This window comes from Camelina sativa, chromosome 7, assembly GCF_000633955.1.
Source record: "Camelina sativa cultivar DH55 chromosome 7, Cs, whole genome shotgun sequence".
Lineage (NCBI taxonomy): Eukaryota > Viridiplantae > Streptophyta > Magnoliopsida > Brassicales > Brassicaceae > Camelina > Camelina sativa.
The window spans coordinates 3,484,811-3,499,482 of record NC_025691.1 but is presented as its reverse complement, the minus strand read 5'-3'; the positions used below and the strand labels follow the sequence as shown (position 1 = coordinate 3,499,482).

The 14,672-nt window shown below is 39.2% G+C and overlaps 2 protein-coding genes across 2 annotated transcripts; both read left to right on the top strand.

Annotated features, from left to right (window-relative positions):
• LOC104700153 (endoglucanase 11) lies at positions 9,175 to 12,213 on the top strand. Its single transcript, XM_010415618.2, has 4 exons — positions 9,175 to 9,589; positions 9,956 to 10,369; positions 10,471 to 10,725; positions 11,440 to 12,213. The coding sequence occupies exons 1-4, from the start codon at positions 9,341 to 9,343 to the stop codon at positions 12,106 to 12,108; spliced, it is 1,587 nt and encodes a 528-aa protein (XP_010413920.1). The 5' UTR covers positions 9,175 to 9,340; the 3' UTR covers positions 12,109 to 12,213.
• LOC104700152 lies at positions 12,432 to 14,666 on the top strand. The gene is made up of 5 exons (XM_010415617.2): positions 12,432 to 12,932; positions 13,045 to 13,090; positions 13,329 to 13,735; positions 13,924 to 14,026; positions 14,311 to 14,666. Exons 1-5 carry the CDS (start codon positions 12,460 to 12,462, stop codon positions 14,638 to 14,640), a joined length of 1,359 nt encoding a protein of 452 aa, XP_010413919.1. The 5' UTR covers positions 12,432 to 12,459; the 3' UTR covers positions 14,641 to 14,666.

Below are 14,672 nucleotides of genomic sequence, written 5' to 3'. Positions count from 1 at the left end.
GGAAGCTTGTCTCCTATTGTCAGCCATAGGGACTTCATCTCCTCCTTGCTCACTTCCATTTTTTCTCCACTCCCAGCTTTGAATCCATACAGCTCCTCCATTTCCTTGTAGGTAAGTCGGTATTCCTTGTTGCACACGGAGAAAGTGATGAACCCAATCTCCCCATCGGGTAGTAGGGTCGGGTGGTCTTCAAAGTAGTGTAACCGCAGCGTGGAGAGGAAGTGAACTGTCTCCTCCTCATAAGCTTCGAGGTTGGTTTTCATCATCTTACCAGGTGGCACATGTCGAAAAGGAATTCGACATCTCTAGCGATCCCCAATTGTTTCATTGTTTCGCGGTGGGGGTAGCGGGTTCCTACAAAGCTCATCTTACAAAGGACCTTGAAGAGCTTGGCCGGAGTCTCCACCTCTTTCTGCTTTAGCCTCCGTGAAGCCAGGCGTGTGTGTTCTCTCTGCTCCTCCTCTCGGTCATGGCTTTCCTCCTACGTGTCTCGATTTTCTTCTTCTGCTGCCCTCTCAGCTACCTTCTCAGCCCTTTCAAAAGCTGGTCTCTTTCCCCTCGCCACTGCAGCTCTGCCTCTCAACCTAGAGGATTGGATCTCCTCCGGTTCCCCTCCTTCTGCATCTGAATCGACCTCCATTGGGTCAGTAACGGTTCGCTCGGACGTAGACAGGTCCCTACGTCAAGGAGATCGGCGGATTGTAACTGCTATTGGGTCAGGATAGAGAACACGGGTATCTACCCGATCAGGTGCTCGAGTGCTAGCATGGGTGGATGGTCGGGTTGAGCATCGGGTTGAGGAGGCGAGACTTCCAGCCAACGGTTGGGAATGTGGAACGTCTCCTCTTCCTTGAGAATTGTGAGGTTCGACGGGTTCACCTCCAGTTCTAGCAGCGGTGGAGGTTGATCTTCTCCCCTTCTTTTGGTAAGTCTTCATCTTTGGAGCCATTGTTGAATCCTTGAAAAGAGAAAAAGCTAAACTTCGAGATTAATAGGGTTAGTTTCCAAGAGATTAAAGGCTCTTGATTCCCTTGAGAGAAGAATAGAAAGTAGGAAGGAAAAAAGCTTTTAGGGTTGAGAGACTTATCGATTTGTGCTGCTGAGGGAGAAGGGTCCTAGTCCCTTTAAATAGAAGAGGGTTAGCTACTTGGGCTTCGCCGAGAGTGGGCTTGGGATTGTGGAATTCGGACTCCACTCGCCACCCGAGTAGGAACACGATCAGGCACGTCGGTACGGATTTAGGAACACGATGGGCTTTTTCTCTCTTTTTTTTTATATATAAATATGTCAAAATCTAAAATATGACAAAATAAATAAAATTAAAATAAAACAAAATAAAAGGATACATTTGGGACTTCCTCCCAAGTGAGCTTGTTTTAAGTCACTAAGCTTGACTCTTCATGCTCTTTAAGCACATGTTTTAGGAGGGAGAAGTTCTGAAATCCTCTCCACTGTAGCTAGCTGATTTAATGGATTTTTCAGGTCATGTCCAGGCTCCACAACAAATGTAGTATTGACTTATTTGTGGTGCTTGAATCTTCTTTGCTTTGTCTTGGTGGAAAAGACTTGACCATCAATGGTTGGCCTTTTAATTCCTTTCTTGATGCTAAATTCCATTTTGAAGTGCTCTCCATGCTCAATTATGATATTCCCTTGCTTCACATCAATCATGCTCCTACAGTTGCCAAGAATGATCTTCCTAGGATCAGCGGATCGTTTGGTTCCTTATCCATATCGAGGATCATGAAATCAGTAGGAACTTCCACTCGCCCAATCCTGAGAGGCAAGTTTTCCAGAATACCAATGGGGTGTCTGATTGTTCTATCAGCTAGATTCAAATACAGACTACTCGGTTTAAAACTGCTAAAACCCATCTTGTTGGCAACTGATAGTGGCATGATGCTGACTGAAGCTCCCAAATCGCACAAACAGTTGTCGAAAATCCGAAGTCCTATTGAACATGGCAATGTAAAAGAGCCGGGATCCTCCAATTTTTCCTCAATTCGCATTTCAGGATCTAAACAGACTCCACTTCTCAGAATTGCATTACCAATCTCTTTGACAGCTTCCTTAACCTCAATCTCCAGTTGAGCTGTCTCATTGACGATTTCCTCTCGAAGTTCGTGTGGTGGCAATAACTTAGGAGGTGGGGCTTTTCGCTTGGACATACGCTCTGCAAACGTCTCTAACTGGATGTCAAGAGCAGCTCTGAACCTTTCCTCTAATTCTCCTTCCTCAGCCGTAGGTAGTTGAGGTTAATCTGTCATATGAACGTCTACCCGATGGATCATCCGATCACCATCATCGAGTATGTTATCGGGTTCAGCCTCGGGTGGTTCATCGGTTTGTGATTCTCGAATAAGTGCTCGATCATTAACTCGATCAGTCTCCTCGGGTGAAAGCTTGAGTTCATACTCGGATATGTAGTACTGATACTCATTCATCTCATAGTGATCCATATCCTCCCCATCTTAAACATCGCTGTCCTCAGTGAGGTTGTCCTCAAAATCATCATCAAGAAAGATGGCTTGGGTGTGGCATAATCTTTTGGGTTCTGAACAGCTTTACCTGGAAGCTGGTTTATTTTCGGAGGTGGTTGGGTGTTGTGGTGGCCTTCTAGGTATCTCAGCTTAGTGTCGAGAGAGTCATACTTGGTAGTTAGGTCATTATATCCAGAATCGATCTTGTTGCTCATCTCCGCGAATCGTTTGGCATTGTCCATTGCAGCTAAGGCTTGACTCTGTATCATCTGCTGAATCAGCCGCGTAAATCACCTTCTTGAGATAGGTTTTGTGGACTTTGTTGTTGTTGGAAACCAGGTGGTGCAATTGGGTGATTGTAATTACCAGAATACTGCTTCTTAGGAGCATAGCCTTGATTGTATTGAACAAAAGGCTTTTGCCGGCCTAGGTTCCCTTGGACTGCAGATGGGTAGACTTTGTCTTGAGGATTAGCAACATTGGGGTTACGATATGACAGGTTCTGGTTTGGTTTGTAGTTGTTGTACCCTTTGTTGTAACATCTTTGGTTGTTGATGTAGTTCACATCCTCTAGCTGAGCATTCTCCCCATCTTGTTGCAGAAACTGCTCTTCCTCTGAGATGGCATGTACATGCTGCTGCTAGCTGAGGAGCTTATCCAATTTGTCATTGAGTGCTTTCATGTCTCTTTTGTACTTTGCTTCATCCTCTCCAGTAGATCGCACAATGCGATCATACTCCTCATCGTAGTGGCCATCAGATTGAGCCAAGTTCTCCACGAGATCCCAACCTTCATCGACATCCTTGTTGAGGAAGTTATCATTGCTTGCGGTGTCCAGCAACATCCGTATCTTAGGGACCACACCTCGGTATAGTGTACTTAGAAATGAAGCATTGCTGAATCCATGATGAGGGCATCTGGTAGTGTATCCCTTGAAACGTTCCCAAGCTTCACTGAACGTCTCATTGCTCTTCTGAACAAAGCTGGAGATATCATTATGCAACCTTGCAGTTTTGGATTTGGAGAAGAATTTGGCTAGAAACGCCTTCTTGCATGCTTCCCAAGTGGTGATGGACTCCTTGGGGAGTGATTTCTCCCAAATGTGTGCTTTGTCTCCCATAGAGAATGGGAAAAGCCGGAGTTTGAATCCATCTTCACTAACTCCATTTATATTCGTTAGGCTACAAAGGCTATCAAACTCATCCAAATGGTCCAATGGGTTCTCCATTGACAATCCATGAAACTTATTGCTTTGTATCATCTGGGTGAGACTACTCTTGATCTCAAAGTTGTTGTTCTGGACAGCAGGTGGCACAATGGCATTTCTTTGAGTGTGAGTTAGATGGAGCATCTCCTACTCCGATGTTGGTCCTTGCTTGAGGAGCTGGTGGACCATTCTGGTTATTCATTATCTCCTCAATTGTGTTTGGTTGCGGTTGTTGAACTTGTTGTGGTCGGAGTAACCTTGGTATGTCAATGTTGTCGATGAACGGACTCCAGTTTTGCTATCCTTGGATCGTGTTTGCATGCACAATCAGTTGACCGAGTGAGGACACGAAGGTCAACTCGATCCAGGTGATCGAGTGACGGGTCGGGTGGGTACTCGGGTTGTACCTAAAATGCAAAACAAACAAATACGAAAGTAAACAAGTCAATAACTAACCAAAGTATATAATAGAACTTGATCTAGCAAGTGCTGAAATCTTAACCGTAGCAAATCAAATTCAACCAAATGGCAACGACGCCAAATTGATAAGATGGTTTTCACCTAGGGTATCAATTCCCTATGAAGTTGTAGTACAAAGGGTTATCAATCCAAATGGTTGTTATGCTAGCAGATGAGATATGATCAAAACTATGCAAGTCAAGCCAAGCAAGAGTTGGGGTTTGATCTAACAATCCTAAAATAAACAAAAGAAAGCAAATAAACAAGAACCACACGACCTAAGCACTCGATGCAAGCATTCGAGTACATGATCGGGTGGGATGATCGAGTAAACAAGATGAGTATGAACAGCTAGAAGGTGATCGTGTACCTGTTCGGGTAAGTGATCGAGTTATGAATGAAAATGTAAACAATCAAAATGCAAAAGCTCCTAAGGACGGGGTAATCGACTCCTAAGCGTTCCTGACCAGTAGGAATGTCCTACATGCCTCAAGCAAATATTCCCTAGACAATGAATCTCTAAAATCTTGTTAAAATACTCTCGTGATAGAAACAATCAGCCTTGATCACTCCCCTACCCAACTCTCGTTGGAGAAACATGACCAAGCAGGCAATACAAACCGATTCATTATTGTCAATAAATTCCTTACACATCTAATCTCTTAGGTTAAGTGAGTAAATCTCTAGCATTGATTGATTCAAGCATTTCATCTACACCTCTCGATGGTAAAACATCCTAGATCTAATCTCAACCTCTCGGTCTGTTGATAGCATTAAGAAAACCAATCTAGAAGGGTTTATAAAACATAAACAATCAAGCTAAGACATCCTAACCGATCAAGAACACAAAATTGTCTATCCCATCCTTAGAAACTTTGTTTCACTACTCAGATCTCATTGCAGAAAACACAAAAGCATAGATAAACGAAAATTGCATTGTATTGAAAATAGAGTAAAGAGGAAGAGTGTAGAATCGAAAATGCAAAAGAAAATAACAAAATGAATCCTAACAAAGTGGAAAAATTGTTTGAGTCGCTCAAGATCTCTCTCAGAAGCTCTCGCTCTCTGGTTTGAGTGTATGCGGCGTGCTAGGGTGAGAGGAAGAAGAGGGAGGTTTATATATGGAAACCCTTTAACCCTAGCAGCCTAGTCCTGCCCGAGGGTCTGCTCGAGGCGGTGCTCGAGGATGTGGTCGGGTAACTCCTCGGATAGGTCCTCGGGTTGTTCTTCCTGCCCTTGGATCCTCTTCGATCGGGTTGAGGTTCGGACTGTTCTTCCTGCTCCATAGCTCCTTCGGGTACATGCTCGGATTTGACCTTGTTTTTTCCCATTTTAGGCTCTAAAGCACATGTTTTCATCCAAAAAGTGCAAATGCAAGAATGCAACACCCTAAATGGCCGAAATGTGGATTTCTACAGTAAAATAACCTAAAAATGCTAAGGTTAGGGTAAATATTATGCAGAATATGGACAAAAAATGATGCTTAAAACATGTAAATTAGAGAGTTATCAAGAGAACCTTGTGTCCAACTTCCTTCACCATGGAGAGAACCTTTGCTCTGCCTTCCTCCCTTGGGGAGATAACCTTGCGTCCAACTTCCCCCACCTTCCTCCCTTGTGGAAATAACCTTGCGTCCAACCTCCTCTACCATAGAGAAAACATCGGCTTTGCTCTCCTCCTATGTGGAGAGAACATGTTCACGTCTTTTAGCTATCTCAAAGTGGCTTGCTCCAGAAACTAAAGACCCTTTCTAACGTTACAAAATATTTTGATAGTAACTATTATTAAATTTTCCAATGTATTCATGAAAGTTTCTTTGACACACCATGATGTAGCCTCTGTCTCCAAGCTCCTATGGATCTATCAACAACGATTTATGTTTTTCCAATCTATTTATGTTTGTTGTAGGCTTGTGTTTGATTAACCTATTTTATCCAACCATTAGGTTGATGACCTTCTCCTCTTTATCTCTTTTTGAGATTGAACAAATGGTAACAATTATGTTTGCACAAAAAAAAAAATCTATGACCAACCAATCAAGTTTGATAAATTAGAAGAAAATTAATTTGATATAATTAATAAAATAATATAAAATTATAAACACGTTAATATATGAATCTCAAATAATTCAAAGATGAAAATATAAATTAAATAAAACAATCTAAAACTACTACAATTAATGTTAAAATACAGTATTAGAAAAGAAGATGCATATATTAATCTTCCATTTTTTCTAGGTCAACATACTAATCTTACCTATTCCAAACTGAAAAGGTAGAAAGTAGGAGTATATTTTGGTTTAAAAAAATAAGAAAAATTTGTCTTTCCATTAAAAATGTTTGACGAATAGAACAAAGTTGAAAACAATATTTTTAAATAAATTATTTTGTTAGATGAATAATATGAGACGATCTAATAAGATACTAAATTTAAAAACCAAGCTTTATATAATAAGATATTTACGAAGTATTAGTAATACTAATTTAGTATAGTTAACTAAATTAGATTTGATTGTTACATTTATTAATTTAATATATTGCATTTAATATGCTGCATTATTATGGATCACCAATGATTCTGCATGAATTTAAAAGAGAGTGAGAGAGAACACCATAGAATTTTCATCAATTGACCTTGAGTTGTCAACTTGTCATGTTATCATGATCACTCTGAAATATTCAGGGGAACAAACAAAAGGTAAAAAAGAACTATATATAGAGAAGAGTTTGATTACTTGGTCATCTAAAGTCTGAAGAAGCTTTACCAATGCTAACGACTTATTTGTGAACATATACAGACAGTATATAGATTACCTGAATTTTGGAGCTTTAAGCAAAAACTAGAAGATTCTATTTTTTGAGGCGAAACAAATACGACTTTACGAGAACATCGATGCATACGAATATCCTTTGAGATTCTAAAGTATGAATTAGAAAGATCATGGTGTATATATATATATATATATATGGTCTATACATATATATGTACACTCGAAAATATAAACCATCATTTCCTAATGAAGATTTGAACTCATAAACAACAGAAACAAAACTCAATCCTTCCCATAAGGGATATTTTATAGTATTTAGTTTACAGAGGTTAAAAATAAAATCACTGTACTCATTTCCGACCAAAAATAGAATCACTGTACTCATTACTTAATCAATACAAAGTTAATTGATATGTTTACAGTAACTTTATAGTCTCGTAGTTAGTAGTAGGGTAAGAATAGTGTTAGTGAGTTCGTCGGTGATGGGCTGGCGTGAAGAAAACACACGTGGCACCCAATCATTTGAGAAAATTTGAGTTATTTGGGAATGATGATAGGACCCATCAAAGAAGACAACATTATTAATTCCGTAGATTTGGAGTTAATTTGAGCGGGTTGGGTTGCACGAACCACACCACACACCAGAAGGTCCAGCACCAGATGGTGATCAGTTGTCTGGGTACCCCAAATAATTCATTCAAATTAGTTTTACACAAAAACACTCGAAACTAAACTGTGATTACAAAAAAAAAAAACAGGCACACACATTTTAAAGGAAAAATTGATTTGTAATGGAAAATATGTAATTTTAACATCAAATCAAAAAGATACAGTAATTTTAGTTTAGTTTGTCAACAAGAGCTGTCGTAATATATATATATATATATATATAGTAAATGATAAAGAAATGAACACATGTTCCCCGTTAACAACATATCAATTTTTACGTCTCCATGCTTACTTTTTTGGTTACTTAAGTCAAACTATATTGACCAAGTTGTCGGTCGAGAGTAACAAAATAAAATGGGCGAGGCCACACCTCAAAAATCAAAATGTCGGTGCTCGGACATAAAAAAAAAAAAAAAAGATAAACCGCTTAAACCAGCGATCATGAAACTCCGGAAAACCTGAATTACTGCGAAATTTATGGTTGTAGGAACTACAAGCACACGTGTAGGTGTCTTCTTTGTGGCCATTGTCATACCCCTCAGTTTTTATTAGTGGTGGGCAACAAACCTATATTAAGGAGATCCAGCTCGATCGATCTTTAAACCCGATTTCAGTTCATCATAAAAATTTAGAAACATTTGGAGTTTCGGTTACGATAAGATCAATAGAGCTAGAGGAAATCAATCAATATCATTCATGCTTCATAGCCACACGGATACAAAAAATTTGGTATCGATAATTCATGATTATTTTGGGAAAGAACTAATCAATTTATTTTAGTGTTGTATAAATGTATAATTTGTCACAATGCAGACAAAAAACAAAAGTTATTGAGAAATTAGGTTACTATTCACGAATATCTCATGTCTCTCTGCCAAACACACTTCCACATGAGCCTTACCTAACAGTAACGATTCTCTGCCTAGCAAGTTACACTGTACGTTTTCGAACAATCATTTTGTCTTCGTTCATCCCAATTAATTAGTCTATTAATATTCATTAATTGATTGAAACCGTTTCATGGAAACTTGTAATAATATATACTATAATAAACTCTCTGATTAATGATTATATACGTTAGTCAGAGAAGCTAAGTAGCTAAATATGATACAAAATCCGTCAAATACTCCTCTTTAAACTGTTATTACACTGTCGACACTAATGACTCCTCTCCTTCTTATATCTTTTTAAAAATTCCACAATATCGCTAAACAAGTTGAAATTATTACCACCTTTTGTAACATTTTTTTTAAAAAATCATTAGGAAAAGTCTCATAAAACACCTTCACAATACAAATCCAAAATTCTAACGAGTGCGTTATATCTAAATTTACTTTTTTTTTTGAAAAAGAATATCCAAAATTTACTTTATAAGAACTTTTTAATTTAATTCGTCTACAATTAGCACAACAAAAGCAATAACTAGCTGCATAAATTACGGCCATTACATTACACCACTATGTGGAATTTAAAAGCAAAAGTCTACTACACATATTAATTAATTTTCTCAAGTGAAATATTTCAGATTAAAAAACAAAAAAGTTACAAACAAGAAAGTAGAAAAAAAGTCACGTCATCTCTTTCTCTCTCTCTCTTCCACTACTCCACAGAGCTTTCAAATAAAAACCTCTCCTGCGAGAGCAGAGAAAGAGAGAGAGACTTAGTGAGAGAAGAGTCCATCGCTTTCTCTCTCTCTCTCTATATCTCTCTTCATTCTCCAACAGAGACTTAGAGAGAGAGGTCTTCTATTAAAAAATGACTGTCAGATATCACCGACACAAGCAATGTCGTCATTCTCTCCTCCTCCTTCTTCTGATCATTACCATCATCTCCGCCGCGTTGGATAGCGTTTCGTCGGAGACAGACGTCGGAGGTTTTGACTATGGCGATGCATTGTCTAAAAGCTTACTCTACTTTGAAGCTCAGAGATCAGGTCGGCTTCCGTACAACCAGCGCGTCACGTGGCGTGATCACTCTGGTCTCACCGACGGTCTTGAGCAAGGGGTTTGTTTGTTTTCTCTATATAACAAACTCAAACCATTTTATTTTTATCACTTAATTTTCTTTTGAAAAATTCCTACTAATTTTACTTTACTACTATTATTAGTTTGAACTTTGAAAAAGAGTGTTGAAAATATCTCTGAATAAACAAAAAATTATATAATTAATACATTAAAAGCTAATTAGCATTGATACTTATTTTATAATTAATACCAAAATTAATTGTTGTTTTCCATTTTGAGAAATTATTCTCTAGTTGAAATGATCTAGTCAATTAAAATTGTAATACTAGAGAATTTAATTATTGAAATTGATTATTGATTTTATATAGTGATGTGCCTTTAATTAATTTATTTTTTGGTTATAAAGGTGGACTTAGTGGGAGGATATCACGATGCCGGAGACCATGTTAAATTTGGACTTCCGATGGCTTTTACTGTAACCATGTTGTCTTGGAGTGTGATAGAGTACGGTGACTCACTGGCTTCCACCGGCGAGTTATCTCACGCGCTAGAAGCGATCAAGTGGGGAACAGATTACTTCATCAAGGCTCACACGAGCCCAAATGTCTTATGGGCCGAAGTAGGCGACGGAGACACTGACCACTACTGTTGGCAAAGACCGGAGGACATGACGACTTCAAGGCGAGCTTTTAAGATCGACGAGAACAATCCGGGATCAGATATCGCCGGAGAAACTGCCGCGGCTATGGCAGCAGCTTCGATCGTGTTCCGTTCAACAAATCCACATTACTCTCACCTTCTCTTGCACCATGCCCAACAAGTAAGTACATACACATTTTTAATTTTTTAGTAGTGTTACAGTTGGAACCGACATTTTATTTATTTTTTTAGTTGTAATGGTTATGGTTTAATTTGGTGTAGTTGTTTGAGTTTGGAGACAAGTACAGAGGAAAATATGATGAGAGTCTAAAAGTTGTGAAAAGTTATTATGCCTCGGTGAGTGGGTACATGGACGAGCTTTTATGGGGAGCCACGTGGCTTTATCGAGCCACCGACAACGAGCACTATATGAGTTATGTGGTTGACATGGCTCACCAACTCGGTGGCCTGTCTTGGGCCATGTCCGAGTTTAGCTGGGACGTCAAGTTCGCCGGTGTTCAACTCCTCGCTTCCATGGTTAGTAACTATTTAAATACTATATTAGTTGTATAACTTTGTTTTGGTTGTTAAGTAAAAACATTCTAATTTCTAACATTATGTGAACCCGCACGTTACATACAACAACTATTCAAATTTTATCTTTCTATGTATGCAACAAATAAATTATATACTTCAAAACTAAATATTAGTAGCATTTTTTTTCAATAAGAAAGTTAAGTATGAAGCAGAATCAGAACTAAAGGCCACGTCACGTGCTTCTGTTCCTCTAAGCGGGTACGTCTCTTTAAATGGTTCTGTTTTACGGCACGTGATTCTAAACCTACTTGCTAATTCACCAAAACAAAAAAGAGAGGGAATACTATTTGCTGCTTTATAGGCCTAAATCGTGTAAACCTAATATAAAAAAGTTAAGTTAGCTGGCTGAAGATTCCATAAAATCAGTGCTAAATGGAGTATTGATTTGCATTTAAAAAAAAATTGCTTGCTAACAAGTAACGATAAACAACAACAAAAATAAAAACTGACGTTAGTAACAAAGTCAGTAAAATAGCAAAACGTTGAAGTTGACATGTGTAAGTGACAAACACTTGTCAATTTGGCTTTAAAAGCCAAAATATGGAGTAGGTGTTAATATTTTTATTAGCAAAACTACTTTTTCAAATGAACATTAATTACCTTGTTTTGCTTTGAAATTTATTTATGGTTTAAATTGTTGTCTCATTTTTTCAGTTGCTAAAAGAAGAAAAGCACAAACAACATTCTAAAGTCTTACAACAATACAAATCAAAGGCGGATCATTACCTATGCTCAATCCTCAACAAGAACATCAACGGCACAAACGTCCAGCGAACTCCAGCCGGTTTACTCTACATCCGGCAATGGAACAATATGCAATACGTATCCACCGCATCTTTCCTCCTAACCGTATATTCCGACCATCTCCGAAAATCAAACACCGATCTCAAGTGTCACCAAGGAACCGTAACTCCTGAAGAGATGCTCGGGTTCGCAAAATCTCAAATTGATTACATTTTAGGATCAAACCCAATGGAAACAAGTTATCTAGTCGGGTACGGTCCAAAATACCCTACTAGGGTTCATCATCGAGGCGCGTCTATAGCTTCTTTTAAAGAACACAAAGGGTTTATTGGATGTACGCAAGGATATGATAATTGGTACGCACGGTCCGAGCCTAATCCGAGTGTTTTAGTCGGGGCTTTGGTAGGAGGACCTGATCACCGGGATGAATTTGATGACCGGAGAGATAACTACGTGCAAACCGAAGCTTGTACGTACAATACTGCTCCTTTGGTAGGTGTGTTCGCGAGACTTATAGAGCTTGAAGAGCTGAAACTCGAAGAAGAAGATGTGAGCTTGGTTGCAACTTATAAGAGATAGTATTTTAGTTTTTTCTTCAAAAAAAATCCATACAACAAAAGAAAAAGAAAATGTGGTTTTATTTTGCACCCATTTTTCCATTTATATATTCTTGGAGTTTTTATTCTCGACAGTTTTTTTTTTGTTTTTAAATAAAAAAGTGTGTATAAATAGTATTAAATATCGATACAAATTATGGTTTTTTTACCCTTGATGTTTCGTTTCGTGGATATATTTGCTCATATATACGATGTCGTTTTAAACTGGAATTGAAACGACGTTGTTTTGGTACAAGAAATATATCTTTCGTCTTCTTGGCAAAAAAAAAACTCAGGGCAAAAAGAGAGAGTACAAGTCCCGCCCAAATTGGGGATGACGACGATGATGGCTGATCCGGTGAAACGAATCTGCGATGAACTTGGAGTGTGTAATGAAGAAGTAATCTGTTACCTCGACGGATTCCAGTGGAATTTGGATTCGGCGATGGAGGCTTGCCGCAGCCAAACCTTGCCGGTCCCGTTACTCACGGTTCAATCTTTGCCGGTGAACGAGAAATCCACGTCGAAGGCGTCGTCTACACCGCCGATAAGGATCGATTCACTTCGGAGTTTGAATCTTCAAGATGAACAGTCGAGAAATCAACTAATCAGACGATTTTGCGAAGCGGCTGCTGGAGCGGAAGTAGAAGACGCATACGCTTACCTATCGCGCAGCAATTGGAATATAGACCTAGCCATCGTCTATTTCTACGACGAGCGCCGTCCAACGCCTCCTCAGGGGAAACGTCGAAGATATATTTCAACACCGCAGTTTAAACAACTCAGAATCGGGAGCTCTTCTTCTGAGTACGGATTTGGGGGGGGGGTTTTTTTTTCTGATTCGAATTTTCATGTGGTGAAATTTCTTGAAAATTTAGGGTTTTAGTGTATTCCTTTGAATGTGATTTCTTGGTTACAGTTCGATGGAGATTGACTCGACAGGAGGACATATCCCTGAAGCGAAGGTAGTATAATCTTCTTCTCTTTCTCTGCACTTATATGGCTAAGATCTTGAGATGTGTTTGCTAAAAAGCTAAGCTTAGTTTTTACAAATTAGACCTGGCAATGAAAGAACGGGAATCTTAGTTTTACATATGGAGATAAGCAACCTTGATGATCTGTCTGTGGCTTGGCCTTCTTTGTAACTCAATGTTGATGCATAGGCTGCTTGCATTTCTCCATTTTTTGATTCAAAATATCCAGGAGAAAGGTAGTGGTTGGCCACCGGTGGAGACTTGGATTGATCGAGCCTGCAATGAAACCAAAGTCTCCCGAGAAGAAGCACTCTTTTACCTTGAGGGATTCATGTGGAATTTGGGTCCGGCTGTGGAGGCTTGCCGCACCAAAACCTTGCCGGAGGTTTTGGTGAGCGAGGAATCTGCTGAGGCGCCGTCGAATTTTCCAGAGCAACCGTCTCAGTTGAATGATAAACTCATCTCCTCATTCTGCGATGCGGTTGGTGGAGCGACTAGAGAGAAAGCAATCTCTATCCTTCAACTCTGCAACTGGAATATAGACCAAGCCGTCGGCTGTTACTTTGATGGGTTCTCAGAGGATGACATTTCCACGGCAATTGATATGAGAATGATAGTCACCAGAGGTCTGCCTAGGTGATTTCCTTTTCTTTTTCTCTTTGTTAACACTTCTTTACTTGGGATTTTGTCTCCAAGAAGTATGGAATAGTCCCGTAGATGCTGGTTTATGAAGTATGCTTAGTAGGTACCTCTCTCCTGTCCTGTAAAGGATCTATAAACTTCCATTTCTGAATCTTTTTTCCGCCATTCACTTGCTTGTACAGTTTGATGGACGTTGATCCGACCGAGCCAGAAAGGTTGCTCAAAGAGGCTGGTGTAGAAAACGCCGTAGTAGCTATTCTTGGACTGGCGTCGTCTCAAGTGGATGTAAGTAACCCTCTCTTCCTCTGCATTTTCTTACTATGGTCTTGCTTCGAGCTGTGTTTGCTAAAAGCTAAGCTCAAAACAGAAGCAGGCAATGTGGATCTTAGTATTTCATAGGGAATTAACATTCTAGCATGTCTTGATGGTCTTTCTTTGGCTTGGATTTACATGTTTTCTTAAGATTTATGATAGTTAAACAAAAAAAAGGGAACAAAACATTGATATATAGTACTGCTAGCATTTCTCAATCTTCTCTTCTTAGTATTTTGTTTTGTCTTAACTTTAAGGGTAAGGCTGTTGAGGAAGATTCAAGCACTGAGACATTCCCTGATCCTGTTGCCGTCCAAGACAGAATAGTTTTGGGGCCTCGAGCTGCGCGGACTACTATTACAATAACTATCATCTTGGCCGATGGTAGGTCCGTAAATATTCCTTTTAGATCCAACCAAACCGTCAGAGACATCCGCGATGCCATTGACGAGCTAACGCCATCCAACGACAAAGACTACTTTTTGCAATCAATGGCTGGAGTAGATTATATGGACTCCAATATAACTGTACACGAGATTTCTGCTGGTCGGTCCACAACTCTCCTCCAGATCTACCTTAATCCGTAGCTTTGGTTTTGCACAGTTTCCATTGATTGATG